The sequence below is a fragment of the Dromiciops gliroides genome, chromosome 1, assembly GCF_019393635.1.
Source record: "Dromiciops gliroides isolate mDroGli1 chromosome 1, mDroGli1.pri, whole genome shotgun sequence".
NCBI lineage: Eukaryota > Metazoa > Chordata > Mammalia > Microbiotheria > Microbiotheriidae > Dromiciops > Dromiciops gliroides.
The window spans coordinates 412,459,055-412,474,068 of NC_057861.1; the positions used below are offsets into that span (position 1 = coordinate 412,459,055).

Sequence of the window (15,014 nt, forward strand, 5' to 3'; positions counted from 1 at the left end):
GTAATTTGTCTGTTTTATTACTTTCCCTCTTCCTTTTATTTCTCCTTCACATAATTATCTAAAATACTTACTTCCATTTCTCTCTAAAACTTTTTAATGATGGGACCTTCTATATTTTGATTATATATCAATTTGGCACTTAACGTGGTATGTGTGATCTAAGCTTATTTTCTGCAAAATTATCTTCCAATTTTTTCAGAACTTCTTATCCAAGAGGAAGATCTTACCTCAGTAGTGTGTAATATTGGATTATTATCAAACACGATACCACTGTTTTGTTGCTTTAGGATCTTACTTGTCTAGCCTCTTCCATTAGTCAACTTTTCTATTTTTTAACCAATACCAAAGAAATTTGATGATTACTGTTTTACAATATAGTCTGAGACTTGGTCATGATAAACTCCACTTTTCCCTATTTTTATACAAGTTCCCTTTAATTCTTGACCTTTTGTGCCTTCAAATGAATTTTGGTATTATTTTGCCTGATTCTATATAGTAAACTTTTGTTATTTTCATTGTTACTGTGTTAAATCTAAATTTAGGCATCACTATCATTTTTATTATATTAGTGTGACCTAACCATGAGCAATAAATATCTAATTAAGAGATATTTAAGACATAAAGTGTCTAATATCCAATTAGAAAGCCCATATAGTCATGCTGGAAAAATAAAATAACTAAACAGTTTATAATCTATAATCAAATATCAAATGAGCAATATAGCCAAAAAGTACTTTAGACGTTCATATGGGGGCAGCTAGGTAGTACAGTGGATAAAGCACTGGCCCTGGATTCAGGAGGACCTGAGTTCAAATACGGCCTCAGACACTTAACACTTACTAGCTGTGTGACCCTGGGCAAGTCACTTAACCCTCATTGCCCTGCAAAAAGAAGAAGAAGAAGAAGAAGAAGAAGAAGAAGAAGTTCCTATGAAGAAGTAATCATCTTAGACTAGACTCATCAGTGAAGGCTTCATGGAGGAGGTGGGACTTGATCTGGGTATGATATTAGTATCATATCTGTATGATACATATTATGTAGTCCAGAAGGGATAGCATGTGTATAGGCAGAGAGAGAAAATTGGAGTCAATGTCATATTCTGAATGTTAGACTAAGGAATTCAGACTTTATTGTCCAGGCTATGGGAAGCCACTGATAGCTTGTAAGCATGGGCATTTCATGGTTAAAATGCTATTTTATAAAGATTAATATGACAGCAGTTTGTACAATAGATTGGAGTGGGGAAAATGCTAGCAGCAGAGGGACCAATTAGAAGTTGATATCATCATTCAGCTGTGTCTATCTTTGTCCTCTTCTTCAGATTAACGTTATTTTTTTCTCTCTTTACAGTCATTACTCAGAAGATCTCTGTGTATTCAATTCAGACTCCAACCATTACTTTACCAAACCCAGCTGTAATTTTTTGGCAGAGAAATGTGTGAATGCCCAGAACCTACATTTCTTATCTGTTGGATCCTGCCAGGATGGACCTCGGTTAGAACAGGCCATTGAAAGAATAAAGCTTTCATTCAATAGCACAAAGAAGGAACCTTGTGGCTATGACACATGCTATGATTGGGAAAACTGTTCAGGTGAGATTCCATTGACTAAATGTTTTTATTACCTATATATTGGTACCCTTATTACCAACATTTACCTATGCATTCTGTACTGTTATTATTGTATTCACCCATCTGTTGTTCTTAAAGAAGAACCTTATAGTGAGGTATCTCTGTTCTTAAATTAATTCATACTGTGAAAATATCCACTTTGTTTCAACAAAGAGGTTGGTTATAGGGGTATCATCAAAATCCAAATATATAGATAGATTTTCCTCATATGGAATATTTTCTTTCTTAAAAAAATTAAATATTTTATTTATTTTGTTAAATATTTCCCAATTACATGTAAAATGACATTAATTTTTTAAATTTTGAATTCCAAATTCTCAGCCTCCCTCTTGTTCCTCCTTTACCCCTTGAAAAGGCAAGCGATATATCAATTATACATGTGAAGTCATGAAAAATATATTCATATGCAATATTTTCAAATGTATCACTGAAACCTAGGTGCAAAAAATGTCTTTAAAACTTTACAGTGGTGGTGGGAAGCTAGGTAGTATATGGGGGCAGCTAGGTGGCATAGTGGATAAAACACCAGCCCTGGATTCAAGAGTACCTGAGTTCAAATCTGGCCTCAGGCACTTGACACTTAACTAGCTGTGTGACCCTGGGCAAGTCACTTAACCCTCATTGCCCTGCAAAAAACAAAAACAAAAAACTTTACAGTGGTGACAAAAATTAGGTTTCATGTCTTAAATTACCTCCCATTTCTTCCTTTTGCCTTTTGTGGCCTACTTTTCTCCTCCAAGCATATATTTTTCAGCTCAGCTGGAGGCTACAGAATGGAATGGGCTGATACCAAAGTCCAGATCAAGCCTGATGTAGCTAGAGCAGACAATCTAGCTTCAACTCCCTTAACCAGTCCTGTGATTGAACTGAAGGCGAAAGGGTAGACACAGATGGACATCATCAACAGGCCAAATCTTTATGGCAGCAAATCAAGAACTCAACACCTGGTGCTGGTTACCCATGAGCCACATTCAATCCATGGCTAAACAGTGAATAAGACAGTGGGACAAATTTGAGCATTATCTACCTCCTCAGAATGAAACCATTTGTTGGTTGAAAATGGAATCTCAATGTATCTGTCAAGTCCTATCTAGACATTGTTATTTTTAATGGAATCTATCCAAGGAACAATTATGGGGGGAAAGAAATTACTAGGATGTATAGGAAATCTTTCTAACAATTAGAGCTATCCAGAATGAAATCAGCTGCCCCAGGAGGCAGAGAGTTCCCTGTTGCAAATGCATGACTACCTATCATGGATAATGTAGAGGGGATTCCTGCATCCAGTAACAGTTGGACTGGGTGACCTCTGAGTTCTCTTGCAACTCTACCATTCTTTTATTTTGAATATTATTCAAGATTCTTTTGCAATTTAAACACAGCTATTTTTCTTCAAGGATTCTGAATGATCTTGGAATGTTATCTTGAAAAGTACACATGGAAAGAAAAGGTTGTTGGATGACATATTATGTTATGAATGTTATCTGATGCTGTGAGCTTCTAGGCAGGTCAGGCATTTGAGGCTATGTTTAATGAGTTATCTTCCATTCCTACTCATCCCATTTATCATTGAACAAAAGTCTTTGTGGAGTTCTCTGATTGCAAAGAATTTTCTTTTGCTTTCTTTCCCATGAATTATTCTTTCTAGTTCTGTCTAAATGAAAAATTTTCCCCACCATAAAATTCTATCAAAATGTTTGGGTTTGTTATTACTTCTTCTGTGATACCTGTATTGAAATCTCCACAGATTTCAAGAGTCAACATTTTTTCAAAGAAGGACTCCAAAATCCATAGATCTATCCAGGGTTTATCCAAATTAACAGGATGCCCTGAGGCTATTAAAGTAGGCTAGAGGGCTTTCCCAAGAACTTTAGTCTGAGCATTTTGCAATGCTCTTTTTTGATCCATGATAGAAATAGAAAATCCAAAGCTTTTCCACTCTGAAAATACAGTTTGGTGGTGCAAATTTTGTTTAATTGTTTTTCATCACAGACCATGCTTCTTGGTAGTGCCTTGGTAGGCAAAGAACAGCACCACTATGTATGTCTCCCCGTGAATATAATCTCTGGCTTAAAAAAATAATTTAAAAAAATATAACCCCTACAACCCTTCTTTTCTCAGTGGCTTTTCTTTTGACTACAACAAGCTAAATGATCTTAATTATTAGTTGAATTAAATCTTTTCTTGATTAACTAAGGGTCTTGATTACACTGCATACTTTGCTGCAGTCTTGCCTCAATCACAAAAATGAAATCAGGAAAATCAGAAAATTTACTTTTAAGAAGTAATCATATTGATTCCCTCCTACCCCTATCTACCATGGACTTATTTTTATAGAGATAAAACACTGTCTGTACACTGCATGATTTGGCCATAATCAATTGAATGAAAAGCATTTATTAGTTCAATATTTATTCAATAAACACATACCCAGTACCTATTATTTGCAAATCCAAATCACCATGTTCAGTAATATGAGGGAAATAGAAATGAAAAAAAGATAGAACTTGAATCCTCACAGAGATTATGCCCTAGTTAGAAAGATGTCCACAAAAAGAATAATAAAGGTAGACCTGCTAAAAGGGGAAGTACAAAGCACAGAGTTGGGCCAACCATTTTTGTCTGGGGGGACGTGAGAAGTATGAATGAACCACAGTCATGCCATCCATGGATGTTATCATCATAGCACTTGTGGCAGGCATATAGCTCCATGGTGACAGGGTCTCCTTTGAAAGAACAGCATTCTCCCCTTCCTCATTCCCCACTCTCTGAGAAGTAGAATGATTTGTCCAAGGTCATGTGTGTGTGTGTGTGTGTGTGTGTGTGTGTGTGTGTATCTCCTCACACTCCTCTTGAATCTACCCAACCCAAGGAAGGGCATAGCATTCCAAAGGTGGTAGTTTCCAGTCTTACTAACTTTTTTGTCAGCATAAAGTTATTTAACTCCAGATTATCCAACATATACTTTTTTCTGTGTAGTAGAGTTCTAAATTCAGGATATAAAAATCTATTAATCAACAAATATTTATGAGCATTGAGTTTGTGCAAAATGCTTTGCTTAATGCCTGGGTTCAAGGAGGGTGAAAGTATAACAAAGGGTTAAGATAAATTCATTTCCTTTAAGTTGATAACAATGTACTTGGGGAAATCTACAATGCAACATTTAAAAGTTAACTAACCATACAAAATAATAAAGTATCAAATGGTTGACACAGATAATAAATTAGAGAAGTTCAGGGAAGGGAGGTATCTATCCCCCTGTGCTTTGGAGCAGTTAAAAACTACACGGAGGGGAGGAATTGAGCAGGATTTTGAAGGATAGATGGGAGTTGAAGAGACAGTGGAGGGGGGAAGAGGTCATTTAAAGGCAGGGGACAGAGTGAGAATCACATAAACAAATCTGGGAGGTCAGGACTATTCATGGCATGCTGCCTGGAAGACAGAAGATAGTCTTATTGGCAATCATCTAAAATATAAAAGAAAGGAGAGAAATTAACTTGAAAGGGTGGTTTTGGACCAGCTATTACATGGTCCCAAATATTAAACTAAAGGTAAGGAGAGACAGACAGATGGAGACAGAGAAAGGGGGAGTGAGGAGAGGACAGAGAAAAAAAGAGAGAGAGAGAGAGAATAGATTATGGAGATAGAGAAATAGATAATAGATAAAAAGATAGTTAATAGAGAGAGAGATGATAGAGAGATGGATAATTAGATAGATAGACAGATGGACAGATGGACAGATGATAGATAGATATTATATTTATTAAGCACTTACTATGTTCCAGGTACTATGTGAAGTTAGCTCTGAAGATGCAAAGACAAAAGGAAAAAAGTCCCAAACCTCAAGGATCTTACATTTTAGTGGAAGAAGACAACATTTAAAATGGAGCTAATAGAAGAGGGAGCAGGCAGGAAGTAGAGCAAGGCCCTTGGTGAGGAAATAGAAAAATCCAGAGTAACAGAGAGCCAGGAGTGAAGAAGACACAGCCTGGACACCTCCTGCAGTGGTGCTCTGGACAGGAACTTACTAATCAGAAGAGAAGTCCACATAGTAAAACTAAATGAAACTGAGTTTCCAACAATTATTTTGTGGGGTTGGGGAGTGTTGCTATATTTTTAAACTAGACCTGTGAATTCATATTGGGAGCTTCCAAATAGTAAATTCCTTCTACCAATGTACATTGGCTTCTGTTCTGCCATTTATAATCTTAGGACGCTTTATCGATAAAGTTTTTATCCATAGCATAATACTTCAAACTATTTCATAAGCAAAGTACTTCTATGAATTATGAACCTTACGTCATAATAAGCTTCCTGCGGGTAGTGCCCATGCTTTCTGTCTTGTTTCTTTTCTCTAACAGTGCTGGGGACATCACTGGTACTTAAAAAATAATACCTGTTTACCTAACTTGACTAATTCTATCAAATGACCATCTACTTTGTAAACATGGTCCCTTTTTCAGGGGCCCCTCTCTCTAGTCTTCTCTTTGCTGCCTCCCAAAACAGGGGGACTTTGTTTTGAATGAGCAGAAATAAAAAGAGTTCCCTCTGGAAGAACTACATAAACTCAGTCAGTGTCAACCTGCCATCCCTTCACTACACCTGCCATTCACATTTCATAATTTCCAAGGAAACAAATGTTAAGTCCACATTTAAGCACTTTTTCCACAGCCCTTTGTGTTCCTAGGAAGTCCCTGAGAGAAGAGTGTCAACATCGTTGTGTGACTTCGTTATTTATTCCCCGATCCAGGGTGAAAGCAATGAGCTTTCCGGTAAATTTGTAAAATGTTTCTTGGCTGCCACAGTATGTCAAGGCAGTCTACCTGGAAAGATGTGGCCAGACACCATGATCCACACTGAGAGGGAAAGACACAAAAATCCAGATGTATTAGACTAGCAACACTCCAGCTGGCAGCCCTTGTCTCTGTGTTTATTCTGCAAATTAATGGAAGAATTTTCAGTTAAGCATCTGAGCTTATAATTGTTCTAATTGAGATAACTAGGTGGTACAGTAAATATACTGCTGGGCCTGGATTCAGAAAGACTTCAGTTCAAAATTGGTCTCACTTGCTAGCTATGTGACCCTGGGTAAGTCACTTAACCTGCCTGCCTCAGTTTCCTCATCTGTAAAATGGGGATAATAATAGCACCCACCTTGCAGGGCTGTTGGAAGGATCAAGTGAGATAATAATTGTAAAACACTTAGCATGGTGTCTGGTACATAAAAAGTATTATATAAAGTTATTATTATTATTATTAATAATATTATTAGCTAATAATCCCTAGAATTCAAAGCTGGATAATAGTTAAGAGGCCATCTAGTTCAGCCCCTCTATTTTCTAGATGAGGAAAACAAGACCTATAAAGGTGAAATGTCTTACTAAAGATCACACAGCTAATAAATAAATAGCAGAACTGAGAAGTTCCTGACTGAATCTAGTATTCTTACCACCTACTTTATGCAACCAAATGCTGTTTATCAAGATATTAAGCAGGAAACCAAATCCTCCTCTAATTCAAAACATTCCACATACCCTTTCTGGTCATTTTTGTGACTATTCTCAGATAACTCTAGAAGAAAGATAAAGCTAATTTTGGAGGCATTTGCTTATGTTGTAATAATAGTAATTAACAACAGTAACAATAACTAAACATTTTACAATGCTATAGTATGGCTTGCAAAATGTTTTACATATACATTTTTGTTTTGTTTGGTTTTTTGTGGGGTAATGAGGGTTAAGTGACTTGCCCAGTGTCACACAGCTAGTAAGTGTCAAGTTCCTCCTGAATCCAGGGCTGGTGCTTCTGCACCACCTAGCTGCCCCCTAAATATGTATTTTTTAAGCTATCAAAGCTGAAATCTTTTAGTTATTAGGATTTAAAGCTGCACTGAGATTTTGGGAACACTTTGTAGTGCTCCATTTGATCCTCACAACAACTCCATAAAAATAGGTATTATTTATATCCTCATTTTGCAGATGAGAAAACTGGGGTTGAGAGAGGAGCAAATTAGCAAAGTGTGATGAGGGAAGAGGTATGAAGCACTGTATCTTCCCTTTCTTAACAAGAATAATGCTATTTTAGAGATAGCTAGGTAGTATAAAGTGTTGGACTGATTCCAAAATCAGGAAGAGCTGAATTCAGATCACACTCCACACAATTCGTAGTTGTGTCACCCTTGGCAAGTCACTGAAGCTCTCTCAGCTATAGGTTTAATAGCCCCTACCCACACACAGGGTTGTAGAGTTAATGAGATGATATGTCAGAAGTATTTTGTGAACCTCAAGATATAATCTAAATGCTAGCTATTATTATTTTTGGAATATGCCTCCTTTAAAAATGCAAATAGCGGGGCAGCTAGGTGGCACAGTAGATAGAGCACCAGCCCTGGATTCAGGAAGACCTGAGTTCAAATCTGACCTCAGACACTCAACACTTACTAGCTGTGTGACCCTGGGCAAGTCACTTAACCCCAATTGCCTGAAAAAAAAACTTTTAAAAAATGCAAATAGCAAGGCATGTCTAATTCTTTTTTTCCCCCTCTTTTACCCTATTTCTTGTGCAAGGTCAGAGAAAAAGTCCACTCTTTGCTGGTCACTCCCAGACCAACAACAAACTAGCAGATTAGAAAAACTGCCTCTTCCCTGAAATACAAGAAACTCCTCCTGATACCAGTGATGGACTAGGGACCATGATGAGTTTTCTGCCTCTGAAATGACATTATTCATGTCAAGGAAGAGAAGATACAGTGACTCTCCCCACCCTACCCCTATACTACCATATTTTGTTAATTTCTGACAAGCATCATTACTTTCTCAGCCTGTTTTTTTTCCATCTGTAAAATGGTAATAATAATAATACCTACCTCAGAAAATACTTGCGAAGATCAAATAAGTTCATATATGAAAAACACTTTGTAAAACTTAAAATATACGTAAATGTTAACTTGCTGTTATTGTTATCATTGTCATTATTATAACATAAGTTAAGGTCTCAAAAATAGGGAGGGGAAAATCTTCCTCCATGTCTATTCTAGAGTGAACTGATAACAATCCCACAGAATGTTTGAAGTCATTTCTTTTTGTGAGGCAATGAGGGTTAAGTGACTTGCCCATGGTCACACAGCTAGTAAGTGTCAAGTGTCTGAGGCTAGATTTGAACTCAGGTCCTCCTGAATCCAGGGCCAGTGATTTATCTACTACACCACCTAGCTGCCCCAATCCCACAGAATGTTAAGGGGAAAATATGTTGCAGATTTCATTGAGGTGTATTTACTGTAAGAATCTGTGGGAAATGACCCATATTCCAGTGCCCATGTGTTCTTTCTTTATGTTCTAAATAGCATTCCTCAGTACATTGGCTTGGAAATCTGGACAGAATCAGGCCCTTTTACTTATACTTGAGTGTATAGAGTGTTCAGGACTGCCACCTCTGGTGTGAAGGCTTGCTGAGCCCTTTTTCAGGGCTGCTCTTCCACCTTGAACATTCCCCTAGATATAGCTCAATAACTATGTTTCAATAGAAATGGTTTCCTTTGTAATCCTATGTATTTTGTTTTATGTATTTGACATCCATAGGGTTCACCAAACTGCCAGGAGGGTCCATGACACAGAAAAGCTTAAGAATCCCTGACTGAGAGGGTCATTATTATATATCGTTATACCTTTCTTGGTTTTTTGTTTTGTTTTGGTTTGTTTTTGCAGGCAATGGGGGTTAAGTGACTTGCCCAGGGTCACACAGCTAGTAAGTGTCAAATGTCTGAGGCCAGATTTGAACTCAGGTACTCCTGAATCCAGGGCCAGTGCTTTAACCACTGCGCCATCTAGTTGTCCCATGTTATACCTTTCTAATGTAGTTATTTTGTATTTATGCTTATCTGTATGTGAAGGGTTAAAGGAGTTAAGTAGAATTTGAGATGAACTTATAGCTGAAGGTCAACCAATTGGGGACACATTATCTAAATTAATTCCACTAACTTAACTGCTCCTGGTTGACTGTAACTTCCATGAGGACAGAAACTTTTTCTTATCTAAATTTTGCATCTCTCTAGTTACTCTAGCTTAGAATAATAAGTGAATACAGTAGTTACTTTATAGTGTTTGTTTGTTTGTTTGTTTGTTTTTTGTTTGTGGGGTTTTTTGGTGGGGCAATTGGAGTTAAGTGACTTGCCCAGGATCACACAGCTGGTAAGTGTCAAGTATCTGAGGCTGGCCTTGAACTCAGGTCCTCCTGAATCCAGGGCCATTGCTTTATCCACTGTGCCACCTAGCTGCCCTTATAGTGTTCATTTAATTAAATTGAATAATAGTCATATTGAGGAGCTAGGTAATCTGGAAAAGAATTAGATGAAATAGTTTCTTAAGGTCTGCCGCAAATAACATCCATACCCTCTCCTTTTTCAGCCTCCACATATACATGTGTCTGTCTGATGCCCTACCAGTGCCCCAAGAATGGAAAACAAGAATATTGCATCAGAATAGGCTCTTCACAGACTAAGAAAACAATGAATAGCTGTGTCCTGGGAGCATTGAATTGTGCCCAAAAGAAGGTGGAAATAGTGCATCATGGACAGTGTATTGCCTGATGACCTGAGGCAGAAAACAGCTTGCTATAGACAAGAATACTTAGAAGACCTGTTTGTGTGGAGTTCATTGGGTGGATGGATCTAAATTCACTCCCCCACCATGTTGTTTTGTACTTTTTACACAAATAAAAGCAGATCTAAATCACTGGAAAAATACTAATTGCTGATGGGTAGACTGAACCAATATAATAAAAATGATGCTACCTAAATTAATGTACTTATTCAGTGCCATATCAAAGTATTAAAAAATTATACAACTAGAAAAAAATTAATTCATTTAGAGGAACAAAAGATCAAGAATATAAAGGGGATCAATGAAAAAAATGAGAAGGAAATGATCCTAGCAGTACCATATCTTAAACTATGCTATAAAACTGTAATTATCAAAACATTTTGGTTATGAGGAGAAAATAAAGAGGTTGAGAAAAAAAGAAAATAAAGAGGTTTACTAGTGAAATAGATAAGAAACCCAGTCATAGAAGCTAATGAACACAGCAATCTAGTGTTTGATAAACCCACAGATGTCAGCTATTAGGGCAAAACCTCACTATTTGACAAAAAATGTTGGGAAAACTGGAAGATAGTTCGGCAGAAACTAGGTATAGACCAACATCTCACACCATATACCAATATAAATTTCAAATGGATACAAAATTTAGACATAAAAGGTGACACTAAATAAATTAGAGGAGTATAGAAGAAATTACCTAAGATCTATGGATAAGGAAAGAGTTCATTATTAAGGAAGAGAAAGGTTCACAAGAGTAAAAAGATATCATCTTTCTCTCATTTGTGAGATAAGAGCAAAATATGGCACATTGTCAGACACGACCAATGTATTGGTTTATTTTGTCTAACTATATTTCTTTGTTCAACTGTGGATAAACTGCATGGGAAATGATTGTTGGAAAACAATGATCATTGAAAGAAATGTAAAAAAGTTTTTATTTAAAAAAAGAGGTGTTCTCTTTTTTTTTTTTGCGGGGCAATGGGGGTTAAGTGACTTGCCCAGAGTCACACAGCTAGTAAGTGTTAAGTGTCTGAGGCTGGATTTGAACTCAGGTACTCCTGAATCCAGGGCCAGCGCTTTAACCACTACGCCATCTAGATGCCCCCAGAGGTGTTCTTTTCTTAAGTGATATTTATTGTGGAGCTATTAAGCAAAATTATGATTTTTGTAGTGAGAGAACATGAGAACTCAAAGTGATTCACATTAAATTTCTGAGAAATGTGACCCTATTTTTCCCTTTGGGAAAGAGATTTTCAGAGTAAATAGTCTTCCTTTACTGTTTTTGTTGTTCAATCATGTCCAACTTTTTGTGACTCTGTTTGGGGTTTTGTGGCAAAGAGACTAAGTGGTTTGTCATTTTCTTCTCCAGCTCATTTTACAGATGAGAAAATTGAGGCAAACAGAGTTGTGACTTGCCCAGGGGTCACATGGCTAATAAGTATCTAAGGCTGGATTTGAACTCAGGTTTTTCTTTCTCCTGGCCTGGTGTTCTATCTACTATACCACCAAGCTGTCCCACTTGTTTGGATCATGCAAATAAATCACTTATTCAGGGAAGTGGAGATGTCATATTTTGAAGGTGATTACTTTAGCTCAATGTCCCCTACTAGGATAACCTGATCTACTGGTTGATTTCAAAGACCACTTATATCCTTAACTCAAGCTTTTTTCACGGCAATTACAGGTTCTCAGGGATCTTGGCATGGAAGTCACCTTGATCAGTCCGTCCTACCAAAACTAACCATCCTCCTTCTCTCTTTCAGCAGTTACTCAATTTTAGGGAAACCTTAGGTATTTCTTCATACAGAAGAGGATAGGTTTAGGGGTTGTAATGATTAGAATGATGCCACCTGCTGGAGACTTACTGTAGAAAAGCTCCGCCATGAAAGGAAGGTCTTTGAGGGCAAGACCATGCGTCTTTTCTTTGGCGTCGGGAAGTGACATTTGCTGGTGGGAGGAGGAGGGGGGAGGCAGGCGCTCTGTCTCTCTTTCCTGAGGATGCTGGTAGAGAAGGGAGTGAGAAATTTACTCTCCCTTTAATAGATAGATGAATGTAGACCTTTCTCTCTCTCTTTACCAAATTCTTATTCTCCTTAATAAATGCTTAAAAGTCTAACTCTTGCTAAAGCTTTTACTGGTGACCACTCATTAGATTTTTGACAGTCTAGCTAGAATTTTAGCCCTTTAACAGGGTTGGATGAATGAAGGAGGAATAGAAGACTAGAATCACCATGTGATATAGTAGCCAAATATGTCATTTTCTTAAATGAATTCAAGCATTGATAGGAAAGCTGGGTTTGCTTTGAATCAATTTATTTGTAAAGTTCTACCAAATTTTTGTTAATAGTAATTTGTTAGGCCTTCTTGCCAGTTTATACTTGCTTTAAAGATTTTTCAAATATACAAATCTATTCATTTTTAAAGCAGGAAAATCACTATACCCTTCACTTAGCTGAAATGTTCATTCTTATGATTTTAAATTAGTGTGAAAACTTGGTACAGTTACTTTTGGATACTGGTGATAGAGGAAACATTATAAAGAAGCTTGAGACTGGAAGTGTTAAATCTATCTCCAATGACTGGTCTAGAGATTAAATTCATCTTAAATCAGCCAAGTAAAGCTGTTTGGTTGCAGTATCTTCTAAGATACATAAAAACCCTGGAATTGAGCAGTTTCATCTGCTGCTTAAGTTCCTAATCAACCTCTAGCCCAAGTAAAACTTTCTCTAACAATAATGTTGTAAAGAGGAAACTCCTTCCTTATGCAGTTCTAAGAATAACTTTTTATTCTCTCAAGGATAGCCTGGAGATCAGGGAGGGGCACAAGATTCCTATAATTCAGTCACATCACTGTCACACTGAGGTTTTAGCATAAGTAGAGCTTGTTTGGGCTAGACCAGAATGAAATTCACTTTTCCTTTTCCTCCTTTCATAGAAGCCCTCAAAGTCTAACATATACCCATTTCATTAGATCATAAGATCATACATACTGAACTGAAAGGGACTCTAGAAGCCAATTCAACTTAAGAAACATTTATTAAGTACTATATGCTAAGTCCTATGGGCTAGCCACTGTGCCAATTTCTGGGGATACAAAAAGAAGCAAAAGACAGCCCCTGCCCTCAAAGGGCTTACAATCTAACACCCTTATTGTTCCAGATAAAGAAACTGAGTCACAGAGTAGTTATGCGATTTGCTCAGGGTCATGTAGATGTTAAGTGGCAGAGAAGGGAATTGAACCCAGATCTTCTGGGCCTGAACCCAGCTATACCCACCAACTGCCTCCATTTCCTTAATATTCTACCCCCAACACATTCCTTTGTTCTATTTTGAATTTTTTCAAAAGGTAATGTGGTATACTGAATAGTATATATTAGACATACATAGAAAATTTCAGTTCAAATCCCATAGCTGATACATATTAACTGTGTTACCTTGGATAGGTCACTCTGAGTCTTAGTTTCTTCATCTGCAAAATGGGGGTTTCAATTTAGCAAATATTTATTCATTTGTTTGTATATTGTGTATTTTCTACACCTATAATGCGTCAGGCCTAATGCTAGGCCTTGAAGATATAAAGATTGACTTCAAAACAATCCCTGCCCTCAAGAAAATGATATTCCATGCATGATCAATTTGCCTGTGATGCATTCTTCACAGCAACATCAGTCAGTAAATAAATATTTATTAAGTTTCTACTATGTGCCAGGCACTGTTCTAAGTGTTGGAGATACAAAGGATGGTAAAAGAAAGTCCTGCCCCTCAAGATGCTCACAATCTTATAGGGAAAGAAAATATATAAGAAGTAGAAAAGAAGGGAAGGCAGGTACCTCAGTTACAAGGGGACAGTGAAGTCCATAGGAGTATAGCCAGTTGGGAAATAAAGAGATGGCTGCCTTGGGTACCCTCCTTAAACTGAGGATCTGGGAGGAGCTCTACACTGAGCACCCTTTACCCTTTCTAATCAGAAGGAGGGAGGAGCCCAGAAGCAGAGGCTACTGAGGAGGTATGGTTTGGTGTGATCTCATTGAAAGATGTCATTCCAGAGAATAAGATGAAATTTAGAGGAGAATGGCCCATTGGGAAATGATGGGGCAGCTGGGTGGTACAGTGGATAGAGCACTGGCCCCGAAATTGGGAGGACCTGAGTTCAAACCTTACCTCAGACACTTACTAGCTATGTGGCCCTGGGGAAATTACTTAACCCTAATTGCCTTCCCTTCTCCAGTCATCCTGATAACATATCTTGCCACTGGACCCAAATGGCTCTGAAGGAAAAGTGAGGTTGGTGACCTTACACAATGTTCCCTAACTTTAATCCAATTTAGTCAAAGTCATGATATCACCCTGATGTCTTGGTCTGCTTCAAGAACAAAGGACAAACAACAACAATATGTGATGGGTGATATACTATATATTCTGTATATATATACTCTAACACACATACATGCAGCTATTATTCTTATTCTAGAGTTTGGGGTCCCTCTAACCCTTTTGGGTTTGACTAACAAACCCATAGTCCTACTAACCATTGGCTTTACTAATTATCTTAATCATAGTATTGCAAGTTATAATGAGGCACAAAAATATCCCAAATATTGACTCACTAGATTCCAAAATATCAGCTCAGCCTGATGTGACCTTAGTTGTCTTGGGAATAGAATATGTGTCAAGTCAAAGAAGAATTACACTTTGGACCCAATGGGAGGTTTATCCCACCTGTCATGTGAACATAAACCCAGTACCTATTATTTATACCCTATTTGTCTTCTTGACAAGTTCCAGCTGC

The 15,014-nt window shown here is 37.4% G+C and overlaps 1 protein-coding gene across 1 annotated transcript in view; it reads left to right on the top strand.

The window, feature by feature from the left end:
- C6 (complement C6) overlaps positions 1 to 10,369 on the top strand; it is a 79,673-nt gene extending 69,304 nt beyond the window's left edge. Inside the window, exons 17-18 of the mRNA XM_043976189.1 lie at positions 1,351 to 1,592; positions 10,034 to 10,369. Of these exons, the coding sequence (XP_043832124.1) occupies positions 1,351 to 1,592; positions 10,034 to 10,215 (424 nt within the window). The 3' untranslated portion in view covers positions 10,216 to 10,369. The remainder of the gene's footprint in view (positions 1 to 1,350; positions 1,593 to 10,033) is intronic.
- Positions 10,370 to 15,014: the final 4,645 nt, after the last annotated feature.